The sequence below is a fragment of the Thermobia domestica genome, chromosome 1, assembly GCF_964235325.1.
Source record: "Thermobia domestica chromosome 1, izTheDome1.hap1.1, whole genome shotgun sequence".
NCBI classification, from domain to species: Eukaryota; Metazoa; Arthropoda; class Insecta; order Zygentoma; family Lepismatidae; genus Thermobia; species Thermobia domestica.
The window spans coordinates 269,542,503-269,566,088 of NC_137454.1; the positions used below are offsets into that span (position 1 = coordinate 269,542,503).

General features: G+C 35.6%; 1 protein-coding gene across 1 annotated transcript in view; it reads right to left on the reverse strand.

The window, feature by feature from the left end:
* LOC145661049 (vesicular acetylcholine transporter-like) overlaps positions 1-23,586 on the reverse strand; it is a 2,637,391-nt gene that overhangs the window by 1,017,228 nt on the left and 1,596,577 nt on the right. Inside the window, exon 7 of the mRNA XM_081726491.1 lies at positions 14,398-14,624. Within this exon, the coding sequence (XP_081582617.1) occupies positions 14,398-14,624 (227 nt within the window). The remainder of the gene's footprint in view (positions 1-14,397; positions 14,625-23,586) is intronic.

Consider the following 23,586-nt stretch of genomic DNA (forward strand, 5'->3'; position numbering starts at 1 on the left):
GGTTAAAAGTATGATTAAAAATGGATTTAAATATTTTAATGCACTAAAGGTATATATGTCATTTATATGTAGCTTGAAAAAAGATAAACAGATTCAAGATAATTTTAAAACATCAAATGAAGTTATACTTCAATTCATTGATCTAAATGAGTATTATAAAAATGCAACTAGAAACATTAGGGCAGAGATGGAAGAGTTTCAAGGAAAGGGTTCTAGTTGGACTTTGCATTCTGTGGACTATCTTGAACTAAGAATTAACAAATACGTAGCAATGAATGGATCATCATATATAGAACTTCCAGAAACAACTAAAAGAAGAAAAGCATGCATCAATATTAAAAACAAAGATCAAAAATGCTTCTTATAGTCTGTTCTAAGAGCATTACATCCTGTTAATATAGATCCACAAAGAGTTCCTAGACAATATGAGCGAGAATTAGATAAATATTTTAAACATATTCCCTTTCCTGTACAAATTACTGATATACCAAAATTTGAAAATAGAGCTAATATATCTATCAGTGTCTTTACCATAGATGATAATGAAAAGATCTATCTACTTAGAATACCCAAAGAAAGAAAGCAGAATCATTTTCGTCTTTTATATTTAAAGAAAAGAGATAAAACACATTACTGTTTCATTAAAGATTTATGGAAGCTTGTTGGACGTCAAATAGCAAAAAATGAACATAAGAGATTTTTATGTGAGGGATGTTTAGCTAAGCGTTTTAAATCAGAAGAATTATTAAAACAACATGAAGAATACTGTGGTTTACATTCTGCTGCTAAGATCATTTTACCTAGAGAATGGAATAAGATATTGGAATTTGTAAATGATAAGCGTTCTTTAAGAATACCATTCAGAATAATAGCAGACTTAGAATCAATACTAAGAAGAATAAGTTCATGTCAACCTGATCCTGAAAGATCCTACTCAAATGCTTATCATCTACATGAACCTAGTAGTTTCACTTACTATGTAAAAAGCGCTTTGAAATCCTACAAATGTGAACAAGTAGAATACATAGGAGATAATGTAGCAGATGAGCTTATAAAAAACAGAAGAAGCAATCAAAATAGCAGAAATATATGATAGTTATACATCTATGACTCCATTATCTGAGAAAGAAGAAGAGATATATGAATCAGCTACAATATGCCATATTTGTGAAGGAAGTCTTGAAGCTCTACCACGTTTATTAGTAAAGAAAATAGAAAGCTTAAAAATTAAAATTGAGTATTTAAAGAAGAAAATAAAAGAAGGAGCTATACACTTGGAAGAAGAACACCATCTCAAAATACAAGACGAGGAGAATGACAGCATAACAGAAATAAAAGAGCAGAGGAAAGAGATAAAAGAAGTTCTAGCAGAATGTAAGAAAGAATATAAAAAGCTTAAAAATAGTAGAGAGTCATGTGAAACAAAAGTGCATGATCACGATCATTTAACAGGTAAATTTAGAGGTGCTGCTCATTCTTATTGTGATATAAAATATACAAATCCAAGATTTATTTCCGTATATTTCCACAATCTCTCTAGATATGATCCGCATGTATTTATAAAAAGTTTAGGACGTGGAAATGAGAAAGAAAAAATAGATGTAATAGCTAACACTGGAGAAAACTACATTACATTCTCAAAAACCATTCGGTATAAGGATGCAAAAGGAAAAGATAGATCTATCTAATTAAGATTCATTGATTCATTCAGATTTTTACTAAAAGGTTTAGCAGAGTTAACAAAGAATTTAAAGCTAGAACAATTTCGAGAAACATAAAAGTTTTCCCAAATAAGAATCAGCTTGAATTAGTTCGTACTAAAAGTGATTATCCAAATGATCTGGTTGATTCTAAGGAAAAATTAGAAGAACCTGTTCCATTATCTCCAGAAAAATTTACAAACAGACTAACAGGAGAAAAAATGAGTCATGAACGCCATAAGCATCATGTACGACTTTGTGAAGAGTTTGATTTAAAAACAATAAATGAATTTACTCATTTTTATAATAAGACAGATGTTCTTCAACTAACAGATATTATTGAAAATTTCAGAGATACGCCTCTTAAAACATATAAATTAGATCCAGCATGGTATCTTACTGGTCCTCGGTTTTTCTGGAATGCGATGTTAAAGATGACAAAACAAAAATTAGAATTATTGACTGACTATGACAAATTACTATTTATAGAGAAAGATATAAGGGGTGGAATCTCTCAATGTTCAAACCGATATGCAGTTGCTAATAATAAATACTTAGATAACTTTGACAAGAAGAAAAAAGCTCTTATTTAACTTACGTGGATGCAAATAACGAGTATGGTTGGGCGATGAATCATCACATGCCGTATGGAGATTGTCAATGGATATATGTAAATAAGTATAATGAGAAACGCTTAGCAAAAACAATACTACAAACAAAGGATGATTCTGAAGATGGTTATATTTTAGAAGTCGACTTAGAATATCCAAAGAAACTCAATAATAAACATTCAGATTTTCCCTTAGCTCCAGAAAACTACATTAATAACAAAAAGCTCCAAAGTTATTGACAACTTTATATGATAAAGAACATTATATACTACACTATCAAAACCTTAAATTCTATTTGTCACAAGGAATGAAGCTTAAAAAATACATAAGGTAATAACATTTAAACAATCAGCCTGGTTAAAGAAATATATAGATCTAAATACTAATAGACGATCACAAGCAAAGAATGAATTTGAGAAGGAATTTTATAAGATAGCTAATAATGCTGTTTTTGGTAAAACTATGGAAAATATAAGAAAAAGAATAAATGTAAGATTAGTACATAATGAAAATTTGTTAGAGGATTTAGTAGCTAAACCTAGCTTCAAAGATAGAACAATATTCTCTGAAAATTTAGCTGCTACTCATATGTATAAAACTAAAATTGTATTTAACAAACCTATCTATGTAGGGATGGCAGTATTAGATATTTCTAAAATATGTTTGTACGACTTTTACTATAATGTTTTGAAAAAGAGATATGGAGACAATGTAAAATTGTTAATGACTGATACTGATTCTGTTATAGCACATATAGAAACAGAAGACTTTTACAAAGGTATGAGAGATATGTATGAATATTTAGATACCTCTCATTATAAAGAAAGCAATGAATATGGATTGAAATTAGTTAATAAAAAGGTATTAGGAAAATTTAAAGATGAATTGAAAGGTGTTGTAATAGAGAAGTTTGTAGGTCTAAAATCAAAAATGTATGCTATTAAAAAGAAAAGGGTAGATCAGGATGAACCGATTAGAAAAGCAAAGGGTATAAAGAAAAGTGTAGTTATAAAAGTTATATCATTTGAGGATTATGAGAACTGTGTTTTAGAAAGAAAGATATATATAAAATACAAAATCATATTCGTAGTAAAAAGCACAATGTGTACTCAGTAGAAGAAAACAAGTTAGCTTTAAGTCCTTATGACGATAAGATATATATATTGAATGATGGTATACATACTCTAGCTTGGGGTCATTATAAGATAGAATTAAAGAAAGAAGATTTGATTCCCAAGTTAAAAGAGTTATATGATTAATGTACTAAGAGTAGACGAGAAAGAGAAACACAACGAATAGAAGAGCTAAATTAGATTTAAGTAATTTTAGATGTAAGTTTTTATGATTTTAAATGTCATAAAAGCTTATGCGTCTACTCAATCTCACTTTAACATTGTAGTTATGGAAATACTTTGCGCTATGTATAGTTAATTGGGCTAGTCAAAAATATGGAGGTAGAGGGTGCGCTAGAACCGGCATATACTTCACTAGTAACACAGCTAATTCTCTCCTCTTTTTCTCCATGCACACATTTCGAAAGTCTGCAATTTTTCATCACTTTTGCGTAATGTCGATGTTTCTGCCCCATAGAGTAAATATGGGAATCTGTAAAACAAAATCGCAATATTTAATTGGAAGTTTGATTAATACAAAGATTAGCTAATCGTAGTTGAAAAATAAAATCTGGCGCCTTTAGAGTGTAAAAATAATTTTGCAATTCATGGTATTTCAATAATCTGTGCCGTCATGATTTTCTTTCATGCGTCTCAGGGGTAGCCTCCTTAGTTTGGGAACCAGTGGAGTGTTGGATCTGTTAAAAAAATATGAACAGATTACGAAGCGTTGTGTTTTAGGCATATGTTACAAGTAGTGAACCGTGGGCACCGATTAAAAAAGGGAAGACCATCACCTATGTTGTACGCTATCATGATACTTACACAAAGCTAATCTATATTACATTTAGAAACATGCATTATATTTCCGTTATTTGTAATCAACTTCTTTATATCTTCCAACACGGTTTGTGGTGATCCTCCAAGAGTTCCGTCATCAAGGTAGAAGACATTTAGCTCTGAAGAAAGAGAAAGGGCAATTGGATGTATTGCTAGACTAAATAACATCGGGCCTGCTGGATCGCCTTGCTGAACTCCTACACATGAGGATATTTTCCTTTCTTTGTAAAATAGCGTGGATGGATTTGCATAGCTTTGCCAAAAATATGAATAATATTGAGGAATGATTTGTTTAACTTCCTTTAAAATGATGTCTCGTTCAACTGAGTTAAAGGCATTTTTGTAATCGATTTTTAGAATGACCTTGTTCGAATTTTTATTTGCATGTATAAATGTTCGAGTGGCGTGAATGATAGCTTCACTGCCCTTTGGTGTTGCAAATCCCAGTTGATGAGGCTGTAGATACTGAGAACATTGATTGTAGACTGAGGACACTACTAACTTTGATGCCAAACGTCTGAAAACACTGCCGATGGCAATAGGTCTGATTCCCCCGTCCTTCTTCTTTAGGGCGCAGAGGTTAGCTCCAAACAAGTATGGACACACCTCTTGATTTACTCTTCCATTAAGGATGAGATTCATCAATTTCGTGATCTGACTCAAAAGAAAAGATCCTGCTTCACCTGCAGATCTCGAGATTAAGTCTTTAAGATGTTGAGGGGAAATCCCATCTATCCCAGACGCTGAGCCGGACGCAAAATTATTTATGGCTTTCTGAACCATTTCTTCATTTACGTATACAGATGAATCTTGATTAGATGGGGGGTCCGGCATTTCAAGGGCTCTAGATGGAGCTGGGTGCTTGTTCACCAGGCAGTGAAATGTTTCTTCATTGGAAGGTGCCAACGTATCATCAGAAGTTAATAATCTTAAGGCGCCTCTTGTATCAAAGTCTGATATTTTAGACATTATCCTTTTAGCCAAATCAAACTTTGGTTTCGGCCTTTTGGCTGTAACAGGAGGTGTTTCGGGCGCATGTGAATCATTAAGGTTATTTTTGATAATGTTAGTGATTGAAGTTGCAGCACGCGTTTTTTTGGAATTTTAAGGTGGTAGAAAGCGAAAATGAAGAGTTTCTTCCAAGTGCTGAGATCGTTTTGGTCTACACAATCAACGATGGTTGAGGCAAGTTTGTTTGCTACAGCGCTTCTGGCTCCTCTAGGTATTCTCTTTATTATCCATGTATTAGATTTTAATAGTGTTAATTCTTCAGAGAAATCGTTCGAATTATTTAGATCCTCTGTAGAATGCTTCCTCGATTTGTGTATATTTAAACCCTTTCTTGTAGGAAATGTTTTGTTACAGTGAGAGCAATCAAAATATTCGTAATCATTGGGATCCAGGCCTTTCTGAGATTGTAGAAGGATTTTCGTTGAAATATTTTTCTCCATTTGTTTGTTGGAGACATTTGAATTATTCTTCATTGTTTCTTCATTGTTGGATTATTTAAACTAAGACTTGAAAAATATTGTTATTGTTGAAGAATTCGATATTTTTTAACTGACATGCAATTTAACGAATAATAACTGACATTCATTTTGCACTATGAAACAAAACACAAAAACAGCACAAAATGAAAAAAAAATTCCACTCTGTTCCCTCAATCACCCACACAGGGCAAAGCACTGCACAAAGAAGACTGCTTCAATTACACAAAAATGCAATGAACGACAAAAGGAAGATGACACCAAACAGCAGACTCACTCCCAGTGCCTATCAGTGCCTGCAAATCATGAAATGTCCTCAGAATCACCGGAACATGTTGAATGTTAAATCAAAACACTCTCCTCATCAATAAACCACACTTTCCCACTCAAAATGAAGCAAATTCACGGAGCGGATCAAAAGCACGTCTATACCGTTTAACAATAACAATAACAATTATTTCCGTTATTATTGGAGCACTGTAGAGTTTATTATCCCTTATATCCATAGTAAAATTTACCTATGAAAAGCTTGAGATTTCTTAAATGCAAGACTTGCAAGACTCTTGCATGCAAGACCAAAACCAAGACCAAGGGTTCCAGTGCAAGACTAAGACCAAGACTGGATGTGCAAGACCAAGACCAAGACCACCCCGGTCTTGGTCTTGGTCTTGCATTTGCTCATCACTACCCCTCCCCCACGACAGTACCGCGTCCATAAAGAATTATTTTTGCTGCACACATCAAGTATACGAACAAGAATTATGCTTCTAGACCACTACTGACAATACATCTTGTCTTACATGGAACCGTTCTGAAATTAAATGTAAATTAGCCAAATTTGACGCACTCTTCCACTATAAACACAAGTACATATACAGGTTACTATCATGTACGGGATTACTACATTGCTTCACATACTACTTTTTGTGGGTGTACCACAAAGGGGGAGGAATGGTCTCCAAAATCTTATGAAAAAAATGATGAAAAATTTAAAAAAAGGAACTTCATCCTCCCTCTCTCCACCGTACATTAATACCCCCTACATACATAAAATATAGGGATGCGCACGAGCGAGTTCGAGCGAGTTTTCATTGAAACTCGACTCGACTTGAAACTGACATCATTGAGCTCGACTTGAGAACTCGGCTCCAAAAAATACCTCAAATTTTCGTCGAGCCAAATCGAGCCAAATACTGTGTGTAGTTTCAAGTACTTTCTTTAAGTATCCTACATAGACAATATAATTATTATCAATGATACTTACTATTACTACCACTTATTATTATTACTACCATTATTATTATTATTATTATTATTATTATTATTATTATTATTATTATTATTATTATTATTATTATTATTATTATTATTATTATTATTATTATAACAACACCTGCGTGTATAAACATAAATGATAGGCGGTTTGTATCTGAATACTAAAAACTAGTTGACTGCTGACCTCGGAAAAGGTGAAGTCAAGGAGTCAAGGACATCGTTCACGAGGTTCTGGGTTTCAGTTCCGGAGGAGCAAGTATCCAGGCTCGAACCAAAAATCGTTAAAAGTTAGACTGCGTCGGCCAAACATGTTCAAACCTGCTCGGCTCGGGTTTTCAACGGCTCTAGCGGTTCGGCTCACAGCTCATTCACTATCGAACCGAGGCAACAGCCCACCCAACCGAGCCAGCTCGAGCCGATGGCTCACCTGAGCCGAGTCGGTGCCTCATCTCAACCAAGCCGGCTGGAGCTGCTCCTCAGTTGAACCGAACTGAGCCAGTTAACATCACTACCTGGATTGGGCTCTGCTTCGGCTTAAAAGTTAGATCGTGCAGGTCTCAGCCTTAGTGGTAGGTAAGGACTACAGCATATACCGTGTTTACGTTATTGCTCACATTTGAGGCTGTCTCGTTATAAAAATCCATAGTCGTTTTGTTAATCGAGACGAGACGAGATGCGAGCAGTGTCCCGTCTTCTGAGCAACATTTAAAATGTTCCATATTACTGCTTACATTTCTTATGACTTTCGCTTTCCAGTCTAAGCAGACCATGATTTTAAAACAAGCTAAACGAGCGAGCCGTTTATCAAACTCAACTCAACTCGAAACTCGACCTCAAACTGTAACTTGACTCAAAACTCGACTCGAGAAAATTACCTTTAACTCGACTCGAATTTGCTTCGAGTTTTGAATCGAGTCGAGTTCTAGCTCGACTCGTGCCCATCCCTAATAAAATGCATACTAGCGGAAAGCTTCATTACTCAGGAATACTTTGGTACCAAATCATTTTTTTAGCTTAGTTACGGGTTGAGCTATTGATGTTTGTTGTAAAAAGTAAATGTAATTTACGTCAAAGAACTGAAACTCCAAAAATTGGCTAAATTTGCCCCTTCCCTGCTCCCCATATAAGCAAGGAATGCAAATGGACGATATTACCATGTAGTAGCCTACTTCATTGCTTCACGTACCAATTTTTATGAATCTATCCCCCAAGAGGGGGAATGGCTCCCAAAAAACCGTTTAAAAAGAAACAAAAGAACACGATATTTACCCTCCTTCCACCGCCATATGGTACCCCCACATAGACAAAATGCACACCAGCGGAAAGCTGCATCCTTCAGGAATAAATTGGTTCCAAAACCATCTTCCAGCTTTAATTAGGGACTGAGCCATTGACGTTTAAAGCCCTGATACAGCAGTTGCGTCCATGGGTGTTTAAAGATTAAGAATGCAAACGACCAGTAGAAAGTAACACAAAGAAGCTACATATTCAGTGAACAGAGCGGGAAAAATTCTGATTTCTTTCTCCGGAATTGAACATTTGAACGGATCGAGATTAGGGAAGTTCCAGAAATTTGATCTAACGGTTGAATATAGATGGCAAGCAATACCTGTAAGCGTGTAAAAATTGAATATACAGTATATGCCTATTTAGATTATTGTTTTAAATAAAATGAACATTTTAAACGTGTTTTTTAGTTTAAAACAAAGTACTTTGTTTTAAAGGTTAAAAACGTTTTAAACATAAAAACGTTTTAAACATAATTTTTTTGTTGTTTTAAAAACGTGTTTTTTAAAATCCTGCTTTGTAAGTTGTCCATCAGAAAATAAATCTGTGTTTGCAGCCATTATTTTATACCAGAAAAGTTATACTACCTAATGGGGGATCGAACCAAGACTTTACCTGTGGAAGTCTGGCACGTTACCACTACACTACCGATTGCTTTAGCCAAAGTTTGTTTAACAAATGGTGTAGTGTTTCTTTCTGAGAACGATAACACGAAAAGTGTATATTGCAGATCAATGATGTCTTTTGAATGTCCTGGTAATTCCCTTGCTCTTTCCCAACTAACATCCGGAAATCGTCTCTACCACGATACAGGTGTTTGCTTCCACGTTCTTATGTATTGCTTGTCCAGTATGATAAGTGGATTCTTCAAAATCACTTTGTAAAAAAATTAACTTTGGTGTGAACAGGAGTTTAACCTACGTTATATACCTGTATTACTCACAAGCCCATTGCGTTACCCCTACACTATAATGCCACCTGCTATTAGAAGCCAAATATTACTTACTTTAGGTCTGATCTTTGGAACGAACCGGCTTTTTCGTGTAACGTTATTTGCACAAAAATGCACAACGATAATTATTTATTTCACGGCCTAGAGAGAAATTAGTTCACACTGACAAAGGAAAAACATACAATCGAGGGATAAATAGAGAAATAAAACACATTTTGGAGTAATTTCGCCGTGCAAGCTCAAAAGTACGCAAATAATAATAATAATAATAATAATAATAATAATAATAATAATAATAATAATAATAATAATATATTATAAAATTAAAGTCACTATGTTTGTGGCACCTAATTTCTTGAACCAGAAGACCGATCTCGATCAAATTTTCAACATTGATAAGGTTCGGGCCTGGGAAGCTTTTTTTATCGTTTCATTTTAACGGTAAATCTTAGGGGTATGTGGAGGGGAGAAGGGTTGATATTATAAAAATGAATAAAACGTAATAACTCTTGAACCACCAAACCGATCTCTAACAAGCTTTCAACATAGATACGTTTCGGATCTGGGACGACTTTTATCATTTCAGTTTGACAGTGCAACGTAGGGGCCGAAGAGAGGGAGATACATGTAAGAGAAAACTGAAAATCAAAGTGGCTGTCTTTGGTTCTTCATCACTCTTGAACCACCCGACCGATCTCGATTAAATTTTCCACGCAGATGTGGTTCGGGCCTAAGATGGTATTTATCTATTTACTTTGACGATATAACTTAGGGTTGAGGGGAGGGGGAAGTTAAAAAGTGTTAATGAAACTTGATAACTCGTGAAACAAAGGATCAATGTCAATCAAATTTTTAACATAGGTGAGGTTCGGGCCTGAGATGATGTTTTAAATTACACTTTCACGGGAGAACTTGGAGAGGGTAATGGGAGAGGGACATATATAAAAATAAATAAAACTTAATGACTCTTGAACCATTAAACCAATGTTGATCAAATTTTCAACCTAAATGAAGTTCGAACTTGAGATGGTTTCTGTCATATCACTTTGACGGTGTAACTTAAGAGATGGAGAGGGGAAGCGACATTTAAAAAAGAACGAAAAATTACTGGTATAAGTGACGAATCTATAATTTTTAGAGTCGCTGAGATTAACAGTGACACATCTGATTCTGTTTAAATCCAAATTCAACCCCTCAACTTGGAGGAGGGGAGACAAAAATTATCAAAATAACTCAGTGTCGAGTTCATAGTTTTCTGGCTCGCTGAGATCAACAATGACACTGTAGATGCCGTGCCCCACAACATAGACTGGGGAGGGGATATATAAACTCACCGAAAATGACCGGTATCAAAGAGCGCTTTAGTAATACTAAACAGTGACTGAGTGACGGAACAAAATACTATTTTTTCTCAATTTAACCGAACAAGCGGATAATTGATGCTAATAATAATAATAATAATAATATTATTAATAATAATAATAATAATAATAATAATAATAATAATAATAATAATAATAATAATAATAATAATAATAATAATAATAATAATAATAATAGACCACTATACCGAGAATCTGAACATTTATTATTATTATTATTATTATTATTATTATTATTATTATTATTATTATTATTATTATTATTATTATTATTATTATTATTATTCACTTATTTGTGAAACTGCACTACAAAATTACTGAAAACATATTTTATTTCTGTAAGTTTTTCTGGATTGTATGCTTTTCCCTTATTACTGGGCATTAATTTCCCTCTAGGCCTCGAATAAATAAATTTCGTTGTGCACTTTGATTCGTTCTAAAGATCAGATCTAAAGTAAGTAATATTTGGCCTCGAATTTCGGGTGGCATGATAGTGTAGGGGTAACGCAATGGCCTTATGAATAATAAAGCTATATAATGTAGGTTCAAGTCCTGTTCACGCCAAAGTTAACTTTCTCTTACAAAGTGATTGTGAAGAATCGATTTATCATACTGCACAAGCAACACATAAGAATGTGGAAGCAAACACCTGTATCATGGTAGAAACGACTTACGAATTAGTTGGGAAAGGGCAAAGGAATTACCAGGACATTCCAGACATCATTGATCTGCAATATACACTTGTCGTATTATCGTTCTCAGAAAGAAACACTACACCATTTGTTAAACTAATTTTGGGTAAAGCAATCGGTGGTGTAGTAGTAACGTGCCAGACTGCTAAATGGTAAATTTTGGTTTGATTCCTCATCAGGTAGTATGATTTTTTCGCATAAAATAATGGCTGCAAACACAGATTTATCTTCTGATGGAGAACTTATAAAGCATCACTTGTTATAGTTTTAGTAAACAGTGTGTGCGTTCTAAATCATACACTGCAATGATAAGTATGCTTCATATTTATATTCGTCCCGCCCCTCTCTTTCTTTCTTGACGTTTCTCTATCCTGTCTTTGCATCTTTCACCTCTTCCCTTCTTTCCCTCTCTCTCACACACGCATTTCATGTTCCAAAGTTAAAACGAATAAAGAGCCCGATATACCAGGCCTGGAAAATCTAACTAACTGTTAACTTCAGCGTCTAGTTTTTCGTGCTCTGGGGATAACATCTCCAGTCCTGGTCATTTCGGACAGAAATACTGTTTAAACGCAAGGGAATAAGTAAAATCTCTTTTTATTCTCTGGGTTACCGTGTCTCAGTGGAATTACCGGGTCACTACGGATTTGAATCCTCGACCCAGTGGTGGTCTATAACCTAACCAACATAACCCGACTGACACGATGATCCGTTTGAGCTCTTAGCGTGTTCATTCTATCTGTGCAAATTACGTTTTATCCGGAAGAGGTGAAATCAATGCTGGATGTACGGAACAGATAAATCTTCGGAAAAGACTAGAAAATGGTAACCTTTTTGGTTATTTGGAAACAAAATTTTATTTATACTAGTTCGACACAAGATTTGTTCCCATCCTATAATTCAATGAGTTTTATTCACGTTGAAATTGTAAACATGCTACATCTATGAGAACCAAACTTTTCCTTTCCAACATTTGTAACTTTTAATTTGATACAGTTTGGACTTTTAATTTAGAGTATTTCTGATAGCAGTAAAATAGCACTCTTCAATTTTCTTTCTTTCTTTCTTCCTTTCTTTCTCTTTTCTCGTTTCGTTCTTTTTTTGTTTTTTGTTCAGCTTGCATTAGTAGTTTGAAATGGAGGATATGACCAACGCTATCTACTGAGTATATTGGAATGTGTTTTGGATCAGTACGTCTAATGAACACTATCGAATTTGCAATCGAACCACGCGGAAACAAAGTATGTGTGTCAGACTTTGACATTATCCTAGATGTGTTTCGGAGATCTACAGTTCTACTTGAAATTAAGTATGCTATCCATTATGAAATTGAGATAATAAACTTTAAAGCATCCTCCATATATTCGAATAGTTCTGAAAAAATATGTATAAACAAACGTTATTTCTATATTACTGTTGGATTTCTGGAAACGGAACTTTATAATGTTAGGTTCTTTTCTTACTACGTTTGAATTCCACAGTTTTATCTGTTCTCCCTTTTCGTTTTCTTCTTCTCCTCTCTTCTTCTCTTCTCTCTCTCTCTCTCTCTCTCTCTCTCTCTCTCTCTCTCCTGCGTCATTTCTGAATCTCTGTGTACTAGACATTCATAGGTTTCATTTTTTCATTGTGTGCGTTTCCGTTTCTCCCAACATCAACCTATGAATCTTGTTTCGTCTCGGTTGTGTTATTTCATTTTATCGAAACTAATACATGCGTAGTTTGAAATAAGAATTGCGCTTATGATGTTAGCTAATTTTAGTGTGGGAGAGAAGAAAGGAGGAGAGAGAGGGGGTCTCTTTACCTCACACAATTATGGGATAAGAAGGTGTGTATTGGGTGGTCTAACTGCATGGCGTGAGCTGTCGCAATTTTTTGATGCGGAGTGTACCTAAGAAGATAAAAACAGCATGGTATGCTATCTAACTAATGAGAAGAACAAACGACAACGTGGTTAGAAGACTGATTTCAATGGAAGTAGGTAGGAATAGAGGTAGAAGGAAACCTAGAAGGAAATGTATTGATATAGTTATTCCGAGATAAGGATATATGGAGAAGGCTCATGAAACACATCGACCCCACGTAAGTGAGAAAATACTAAGGAAAACATAAAGAAGACCGGAGGTGCAAAAGAGATTGTGGAAAAAGAAGAACTTAATAGGTTGCTTAAGAAAATTAATAGTTACATTGGGCTATTGAAACCTGAACTTCTCAGAACTTATTTCAGAAAATAGGATTTCATTATAGAAAACCTGTCAAGCATCAAATAGGACTATTAGTTTTGGTTCATTTACATGTCTAATGGATTAATAAAAGCTTTCAAATATATATTATTTTTAATAGTGTTATTCAAGAGAGCAAGGGTGAAGTGTTATCATGAAAATTGTGGTTACCGTGCATACAATATCTGAGTACGTACTGAAGTAGTGTGCTTTAGAATCCATAACGATTTGTGGCCCCCCATAACATACTTATGCCCCCAACTTGTTTGTCTGACTGAGGGCCTGGACATATTGAAGATTTGTATGATAAGTAAACGTAGTTTGGTCGGTGTATTTTTCCTTTAATAATAAATTCTTCTGAATATCTCTGAAAATAGAAACGCTTTATTATTTCATGGTTTTTGAGAACACGGTCTATAAAAATTTTGTAAGATTTTTAAAAGGGACCATTACTCCCCTTTATGGCAGCGACATACTCAATAGCATGGTTTATACCAGAAAGTTCATCAAACCTTAAAAAGCAGGGATGACAGGAAGCTAACTAAATTAACTTTTTAAAATACTTTAGTGCTCCTTTATTCTCTACTAGACTACCAGGTTACCAGATTGTCAGCAGCTACAGCCAACATATTGCAACTGTGTACTGAACATTTCAAGACTTCAAATTAGATATAACAATCTTAATGTATCTTTATTTTGAGGTAAGTAGTGTAACTATTCTTCAGTCAGTATTAGTCTAGTGTAGTCTTGCCACTTTCATTTATGGTACTTTTATATTTACCTTGAAAATTCTAATTAATACTGTTTGTTTCAAAGCATAACAATTAAAGAGTAACTTACCTGAATTGTTTTATCAAACCACCGGTTGGCTGAATTTCTTGCACTTCCGCCACCGTGAAGCATTTGAAGCGCCATGTTAGTTTCATCTCGAAGTCCTGCCATATGTCCGTGAATTACTTCAGCTTCTGTAGGAAATTTGTAATTGAAGGAAGAGGACAAAGGTTCGTCGAAACATACAAAAATTAATGAAGTTTCAATTAGCCTTAGACATTCCTTATTCACATCATCTGGAATGAAAATGAAATTATTCTCAAGTATGTGTTGGCAAATGGTTGCTCACTTGAAGTGTTTTCGAAATATAATACTTCGAAATATAACACTTGTACAAAATGAATAAAATCAGGATTCTAGTAGTTTGTTCTACTGTTCTAATTACCCAGCATCTCAAGTGGAGCTTCTGCAATGACTTCCATTACAAAAGAAAAAAAGTAAAGAAAAGAAAGAAAAACAAGCGAGCTATGCTTTCTGTCTATCCGGCAATTTCTAGGTATTAGAATATAAAGTAGAACTAATGCTTCTTTTATTCTCAACGTTATACAGAAGATAAGGGTAAAAAGTAATAAATTGAACAAGATTCATTTCCTGAAAGATAAGAGATAGAGAGAGAGAGAGAGAGAGAGAGAGAAAGAAAAGTGAAGAAGAGGAGGGTCCGGGAACTTTCATCAAATATTAACCGGTTTCAGAAATATAGATTTGAGTACGTTACTAAAAGATTGTGATATTTGATAAAAAGACAATTCGTATTTAATAACTGAAATTCATTGGCTTCGTAAAAGTAGGTCTGAGCATACTTCACAGTGACACAATATTAGGGCTTACAAGTCTTGCAATATAGGAAAAACATATATAGGAAAAATTGATAACCTCAGAACCGAAAATGTGAAATTACAAATATCACAGTAATATATATAAGTTTCAAGTATAACTAGATGGTCTGGATCAATATACTAGACATAATAACTTAAATTTTATGGAATTCATGAGGTGCCAAATAAAGACGTCATGTCTACTACAAAATGTATGCCACACATTTGATATAAATACTAAAGATAACATGATTTATTCATGTCATAGATTTAAAAAAAAAATATCCAGTCAAAAGTTCGTTGTAAAATTCGTTACAAGGGTAAACAAATATAACTTTCTTTTAAAGGACAGTGTGACGTAATGTGAGTTGTACAGATATTGGCTTTTCCTGTAGAGGCCCTGTATTTATGTTAATCAGATTATTTCAGTTCAAAGAAAAATTCTGTTCAGTGAAGCTCAGAGGGCTAAAAGAGTAAAGAATTTTGAGTTCTAATCAGTGGCGTGGCGTGACACTTTCACAGTTGTTACCGGTTGTTGTTTTTACGGTGGGGTGCTGACTGCCACGGGTGCTGACTGCCACAGAAAATTATTGGTGCTGATTGCCACGACTGGCGCTAATTGCCAATATCAAGGTGCTGACTGCCACGATGGCGTGCTGACTGCCACGAGCCTGAGAGAAAGTTGCTAGACATAACATTACCGGACGCCAAGAAGCATGAAAGAAACTAGATGATCCTTAGGATCGTGTTGTTCAGACCAACACCCAACAAAGGTAAACAGGTATGTACACTCTGTATGTACACTCATGTCCAAAATTATTGTCACATAATTATAAATATGTTGTTCTAGTAATATAATTTGATAACGAATTCGCCCGGTATTTCTTATAATGTTAGTATGTGTATAATCGGCAAAGACAAGTATGTGGTAAATTTCATGTCAAAACAGCAGTAAATAAGAACAATAAAACGAAAATAAAATTTTCTTGTCCATTTAGTTACATTTTATTTTACTCATTATGATTTTCGTATTTATAATTCTTTTCCTATGAAATTTATCACAAATATAAATTTCCTGATTATACGCATAATATAAGGGGTTAAGTTTAGAGTTACCCCTCCGCTTTTTATAAAAATCAGGAAAATTTACAGGAGAAATGAGGTAAGGAATGATAATTTGAAGTTTTTACTTGATGTTTAGGAATGTAAGTTCGGCATGAGAGTTATGTTTATTATGAGAAAAGATATGTGAAAGTTAGTACTATTTGCCGGATGCGGAAGCATTCGCGGAAGGTTTCAGCAGCATGGTAGTTGTAAAATATGGCGAATATGGCGAACAGGTGTAACGGATGCTCAAAAATAATGAAGAAAACCTTTTAAATTTTTCTGAAGCCCACGGAGTACTAAAGTTAAGTGAAATGTAACAATTTTTAATACTTTAAGCACTGTTTTTTGTATGTTGCAAAGTCCAAGGGCACCTTCAGACTGGAGGGGCAACTCTAAACTTAAGCCAATATAAGTATTAAAAGTACTCTGCAAAATTATCAAATTATATTCTTACAAGAAGACAGTTATAGATATGCGACAATAATTTTGGACATGAGTGTACTTTCAATTTTGTCAGGGAGCGGTGCGTACAAAATTGGTACGATTTATGTATTCTCACTTGAACTCCCTATGTCAGTATGAACTGTGTACAGCTGTGCAAATTGTTTCGAGCAGCTCTTGAAAGTTCCATCAAAAAAGCACTGCTGGCTGTACCTCACAAGGGAATTTCAGGAGAAAGCACTCGCCTGCAGAGAAACGAAGCATGCCATTTGAAGTCCCAATTTATGCTGATTATAACAAGCTAATAAAATTCCTGTACGGTTGAGAGCGGTTCGAGATATTCAACTTGGAAGTTTATATGAAAAAATGAGGATATACGCATTTATACGCATTAAGTACAACATAATTAGTAACGAATATTGACATACGAATTGAAAGCTATCGCAAATAACAGAAAAAAGTGTTTCGCAATAACTAACGGGTTTGTTAGATATAATTAGTCATTACGTTGTTCACAATAATCATAGGTTAGAGATGAAAATTGATCACTGTTGTTCTTCTGTTTTATGAAGAAAATAACGCAGGCAAAATACTCCCTTGTACAATGAATATTTTATATGTACAATTGTGTTGCATCCGTCAAGAGGACAGTTCGCAGAACTAAAGCAAAAAGCAAATTCGACAAGTGATTCAAAAGTTATAGGCCTATAATTTGTTCGTAACCTGCCTTTCAGAACGTAAACTGAAACAATCCTATGTATCGCGGTGATCGAAAGTGATTCGTATGGACACGAACTTTATTTGATTGTTTCGTTGGTACCAAATTTCACAATATTAAATCCCCACGTTAAGCTGGTTTGCATATCCAGGCTCCTAACTATGAAAACATTTACGCTCACTCCAACCTCAATCATTTCATGAATTCAACCTGTTTTACGTATGTTATTAGGACATAATATCGATTGTGATTTATTCTAAAAACACTTTTATACATTGCAAGAGCTGTAACGTACAAATATTTACTGAGAACTCATAGTCGTATCGGAATAAACAAAAGCGAGTATGGAACAGTAAACTGCTTTCACAAAAGGCAAAAGAAGATGTGGAAAGGCATACAAAATGGTCGAGTGGACACAGTTCAGTGTGAGTTCTCATGGTGTCTGGAGGTGTTTTTGAGCGCTCCGTGAAAGCATATTCTGCGTTTCCTTTGTTTTTTTCTTTAGCTTTTTTGTCCTGGGCTTATTACTGTATAGTGGTGTTAATTACTGGAAATTGTGTCAAGTAATACTACGTTATGAATACCATTCGACAAAATACATTAAAATTTGAGTTTGACAAGAATTTCAGACAATTACGACCGTCACCGGCTGAAATACACATATGGTTAAGTGAAAATTTTTCCGATCTGATGAACAAAGTGATTGCAATTCAATTACACAATGAAGACTTCTGTGTATATGTTAAACTGGATACAGCTCTGAATTTTGAACAAGCTTTACGTACTTTGCCAGACTCTGTTCCCTTCCGTCATTCGACTGGTGTTTCCTCTGTGGTGAATATATTGGATGCTACTACTAACTACACTAAAGTCCGTATTTTTGAATTACCGTGTGAACTTAGTGATGATGTAGTACGTGATACCTTGCGTGAATATGGTGAAATTAAACAAATAGTACATGAAAAGTGGGGCACTCACTTAAAATACCCTGTGTTGAATGGTGTTCGCGCAGTTTATATAGAATTTCCGAAACAAATACCCTCTAAACACCACTTCATGGGTTATAAGGCTTCAATTGTATATCCTGGACAGCTTTATACTTGTTTCCGCTGTTTGAGCACGGATCATCTTGTTTCCCAATGCAAGGTACCACCTCGTCAGTTACCTCGTCCTCAGCACAAACAGGACGACCTTAGTATGACAGCTTTATCAACTGGTAATCTCCCGAAAACCCCGCATTACTCGTTAAACTCACTGTCTCCTTCTTTACGCCCCAGTGTTTCCACGAGTGTTCGTGATGTGTCTCGAGCTCCCCCTCCTTTGGTGCATGATCCTATAGAATTTCCTACTTTATGTCATGATGTCATAACAGAACCTGAGCCAAGTACTACGGCCTTACAAGATTGTGTTGACCCGATTCAGTGCCCCTCGACCAACTCCGTGCTACAAACTGCCCCTCCCAATCTGGCAACTTTGCAGGATGATGTCCCATTGTCTACCTCTCATGTTCAGCTTACTAAGAAATCAGCCACAACTCTTGAAAATGCATCTGAATCTACTTTGCCCTTTACTAGTGCTCATGGAAATCAACTACGGCGATCGTTACGTAAAAAAAAACGAAAAGTGCTCTCAACTAAAACAGACAGTGTTAGCCAAGCAATCCAAGATAGTGTGAGTGACCCGGAAACACATAGCGGCGGTGGTGACCTTGACTCTGACATGGTTTGTAACTTCTCTGCTACCCGCGAGTCTCGTGAGAATAGTGGTGAAACAGAACCTACTGCTTCGTAAGTTCTTGTGTATAGCTTCTCGTCAGCACCGTTCACGTGCCTTCGGGTTCTTATGCCATATATTTTATTTTCTGCTTTCCCTGCAGTACAGTTCTCACGTGATGTTTATCGGATTGTTTCTATTTGTTTTTTTTTTCTTTCTTTTCAAACTTCAGGAAGAGTGGTGGAGATTGTGTTTCAGATGGATGCAATATTTCTCCCCTCCCCCCGCTATAGTGAGATGTATTTTTGAACAACTTATCCAGTTTTTGGTGTTATTTTTTCAGATTGCTTTCTTATTTTATATATTTATTAACATGATGGCAGGTTCTCCGTCTCCTACTAGACCTAAGGCGCGCCGTCTATGTACAATCAATATCGCTGGCATTCACCATCTAGCGAAATAAAATAGTTTAAAAACTTTTGTTATGCAAAGTGGTTACGACATCATTCTTCTGCAAGAGGTCCGCTTTGAATGTTTTGAATTTCTGTCAATGTATATACAATGCAATTGTGAATATCGGACCCAACAATCGGGGTACTGCTATCTTAATCAAAAAGAGTATTGTCGTAGAACGCATCAAGCGATTTCCCTCTGGCCGTGGTATCAGTTTATTTTGTGATGGATTTAATATTGTGAACGTATATGGTATTTCTGGAACAGTTGACAGGCGTTCTCGTGATCATTTTTATAACGAGGAAATTGTGCAGATTTTACCAGATAATTGTGATCCTATTATTCTGGCTGGTGACTTTAATGTACTGGAACGAAAAATCGATACCACTGGCATCTTCCACCCTAGTGTCACTTTTACCCGCCTTATCCAATAGTTGCGGCTCAAGGATGTGTGATGGAATCATTGGAGGGTGCCTAAATTTACTTTTAAGAATAGTCATATGAAGTCCAGGTTAAATAGGTGGTACATAACGTCTTCTCAGTGTTCATATATAATTGAAACGGACATATGTCCAGTTTCATTTAGCGACCATGCAGCGGTTTATTGTGTTCTTAAAATTCCGACAGGTGTCTCGCATACGCATGATAGAAGTTACTGGAAATTAAATGCTCAACTTCTCCATCCAGCTACCATTAGGAATGATTTTGTCAACGTTGGCTATTTTGGGTACGTCAACGACGATACTTTTCAACTATTTCGGAATGGTGGACTTCTTACGTTAAACCCAACATAAAACGTTTTATGCAATGGTACGGAAAAGAAATTAAGCGCGAGACTCATCAGACATTAGAATATTACTACGCTGTCTTAAACGATCTTTGGTCTCAACCCAGCAGCCCTCAAAATCTCAGTCATATTCATAGGGTTAAAGCGCAGATTACACGCATACAACTTCGGGCTCTTGAACGGTATCAGACGGCTTCCACATCTGCCTCATTTTGTAAATCTGAACGCATCTCCTTTTACCACTATATTCAATCGCAGAAGCGACGTCAACAGAACTATATTGAAGCTATTACGATGGATGGTGCTGGCGAAGTTAAGGATCTTAATGATCTTAAGACTCATGTGTATGAACATTTTTCTTCCTTATATCGTACTGGTTTAATCAATGCTACTGCACTAGAGACATATTTCCCGGAGACAATGCCCCAACTGTCTCCCGACGTACACCAACAATTAATGGGGGACATTACTCCGACGGAAGTCCGAGAAGCATTGAGTACATGTAAAGACCGCAAGAGTCCCGGTCCAGATGGACTAATTTCTGAATTCTATATCTCCTATTGGGATATTGTTGGAGCGGAGTTATGCCACCTTTTTAATGAGCTCTTAAGACATCGCAATTTCATTAATAATCAAGGTGTCATTGTTCTCATACCTAAAACGAACTGTCCGGTGACCATACAGAACTACCGTCCTATAACATTACTCAATACTGACATGAAACTTTTTTCTAAAGTTTTAGTACGACGGTTGAAACTTGTTTGTCACGAGATTATTAGTGATTTCCAGGCAGCAATTCATCCCACCAAGAATGTGTTTTCTGCTCTTAGCAAGATCCGTGACATCACTGAATATTTTAAATTTAAGCGCATACCTGCATGTTTATTATCAGTGGACTTCCAAAATGCTTTTGACTTTTTATCCCACGACTATCTCTACACTGTTCTACGAGCCTACAAGTTTCCTGATTCATTTATTGCCTTGATTCATGCGCTGTATTCTTCAGCCACTTCCCGTGTGCAAATAAATGGCCACCTTACAGCTCCCTTTCCCATGAGTCGTGGAATAAGACAAGGATGTGCTTTATCTGTATATTTATTTAGTTTGGCGCTTGAACCTCTGTTCTACCATCTAATGTCGCTCCCCTCATCAGTGAATCATGATTTTCAAAATATGCTTTCGCTGATGATGTGACACTCCTTTTCACTACGAACGAACAGTTTGCGCATATTGAACAGTGTCTACAGACTTTCGTGAAGGTGAGTGGTGAAAAAATCAATGTGAATAAATCGTCGTTTCTGTTATATAATGCTTCCATGGTCACGCCACCCTTTTCTATTGACCACCAGTATTTGATAAATGACCACGTCAAAATACTTTGTATTACCTTTACAGTTCGAACTGACGTGCTGACAGATATAATTTGGGACCCTATTCTTCAGAACTTACGCCTACTTAGTGCAGACAATAAAGGTGGGAGCTAGAATTTGATCCAACGAACCTGGTTTGTTAATACTTACATTCTTTCTAAAGTGTGGTATGCAGCTGAGATCATTCCTCTGCCTGAGTGTTATGCAAGGAAAATTGACTCTCTCATAGGATGGTTTCTGTGGAATGGATTTTATTTTCGACTCCCACGAAATATTACCTATTGCTCATATTTTACAGGCGGATTACAAGTTACTAATGAGAGACAAAAATGCAAAGCTCTTTATATGCGTAATGGATTGAAGTTATTTCTTGATTCTGACTCACACACATCTCAATGGATACCGTGCTGGACTGTTTCATTAACTGAAAATAATCCGCCATACATTCGCTTTTTTCCTCATTGCCCTGCATTATGTACGGGAACTCATTTCCGCATGGATATATGTCCCACCGTTACCTGAGCAGAGTTGGCGTGGGTCAATGAAAACTTGACCCACGACCCACTGACCCACCACCCATCGTGATCCACGACCCACTGACCCACCACCCACCATGACCCACTCTGACCCACCATGACCCACCACCCACCGTGACCCACCATGACCCACCACCCACCATCAACCACTCTAATCCACTGTAACCTATTCTGACTCACCAAAATCTCGTCATCAACTCTTACACATGATCCACGGCCTCTTCTACTGACTAAAGAGTTTACACTTTAAAACAAGACTGTGAAATTGTCACTAATCGGAGTTTGAATTTCTACGGTCAATCGCTCAAGCACCACTCTATTACAATAAAGGTGGATCTGACCTTTACGATATAATATGGTGAAGTTGTTGTCAGTGAGGAAATTGAAGCACTTCGAGGTGGGGGGAAATTATTGTGTGCCTAAGAGAGTATTCTTGCGAGTGTTAATTTCTCAACGCATTCTAGAAGAAACTTCTATTCGCAGGAAAATAACCCTGTACAATATGGAAAAGGCTATGATTTCTCAGTTCACAGTATTTTTCTCTAAAAGACTTGAAAAATCAGTTTTCCATAGCGTATAAAGGTACTCGGGTACTGTCTGTAAGAGTATCTCCATAAAGTGTGCTCATAATTGTAATTTGTGTAATCACTAAAGCACCACGTTAAATTTAAGTTGCAAATATGCATAATTGCAATTATTATGAATATTTATTCAAAGTAATTTACCTTCTAGTTTATGAAAAAGAAAGAAGAGACTTATTAAAAATTAGGTACAAAGTTGAAAAAACACTAGGGATGGGTACGAGCGAGTTTTCTTTGAAACTCGACAAGACTCGAAACGTACATCTTTCAGTTCGACTCGGGAACTCGACTCGAAAACTTTCCTCTAACTCGACTCGAATTTGTTTCGAGTCGAGTCGAGCCAAAACGAGCCAAATCCTGTGTGTAGTTCTAAATACTCTCTTCAAGTATCCTACATAGACAATATAATTATTATCAATGATACTACTACAACACTATTATTATTATTATTATTATTATTATTATTATTATTATTATTATTATTATTATTATTATTATTAGAACATCATGTAAAAATATGAAGTGGTTTGTATCTGAATACTAAAAACTAGTTGACTGCCAATCTCGGTAGTCGTGAAGTCTAAGAGGCAAGGACTTCGTTCACAAGGTTTGAGGTTTGTATTTTGGAGGAGAGTGATGGTATTCATGGGGTCATACGTTTATGGTACCCACCAAAT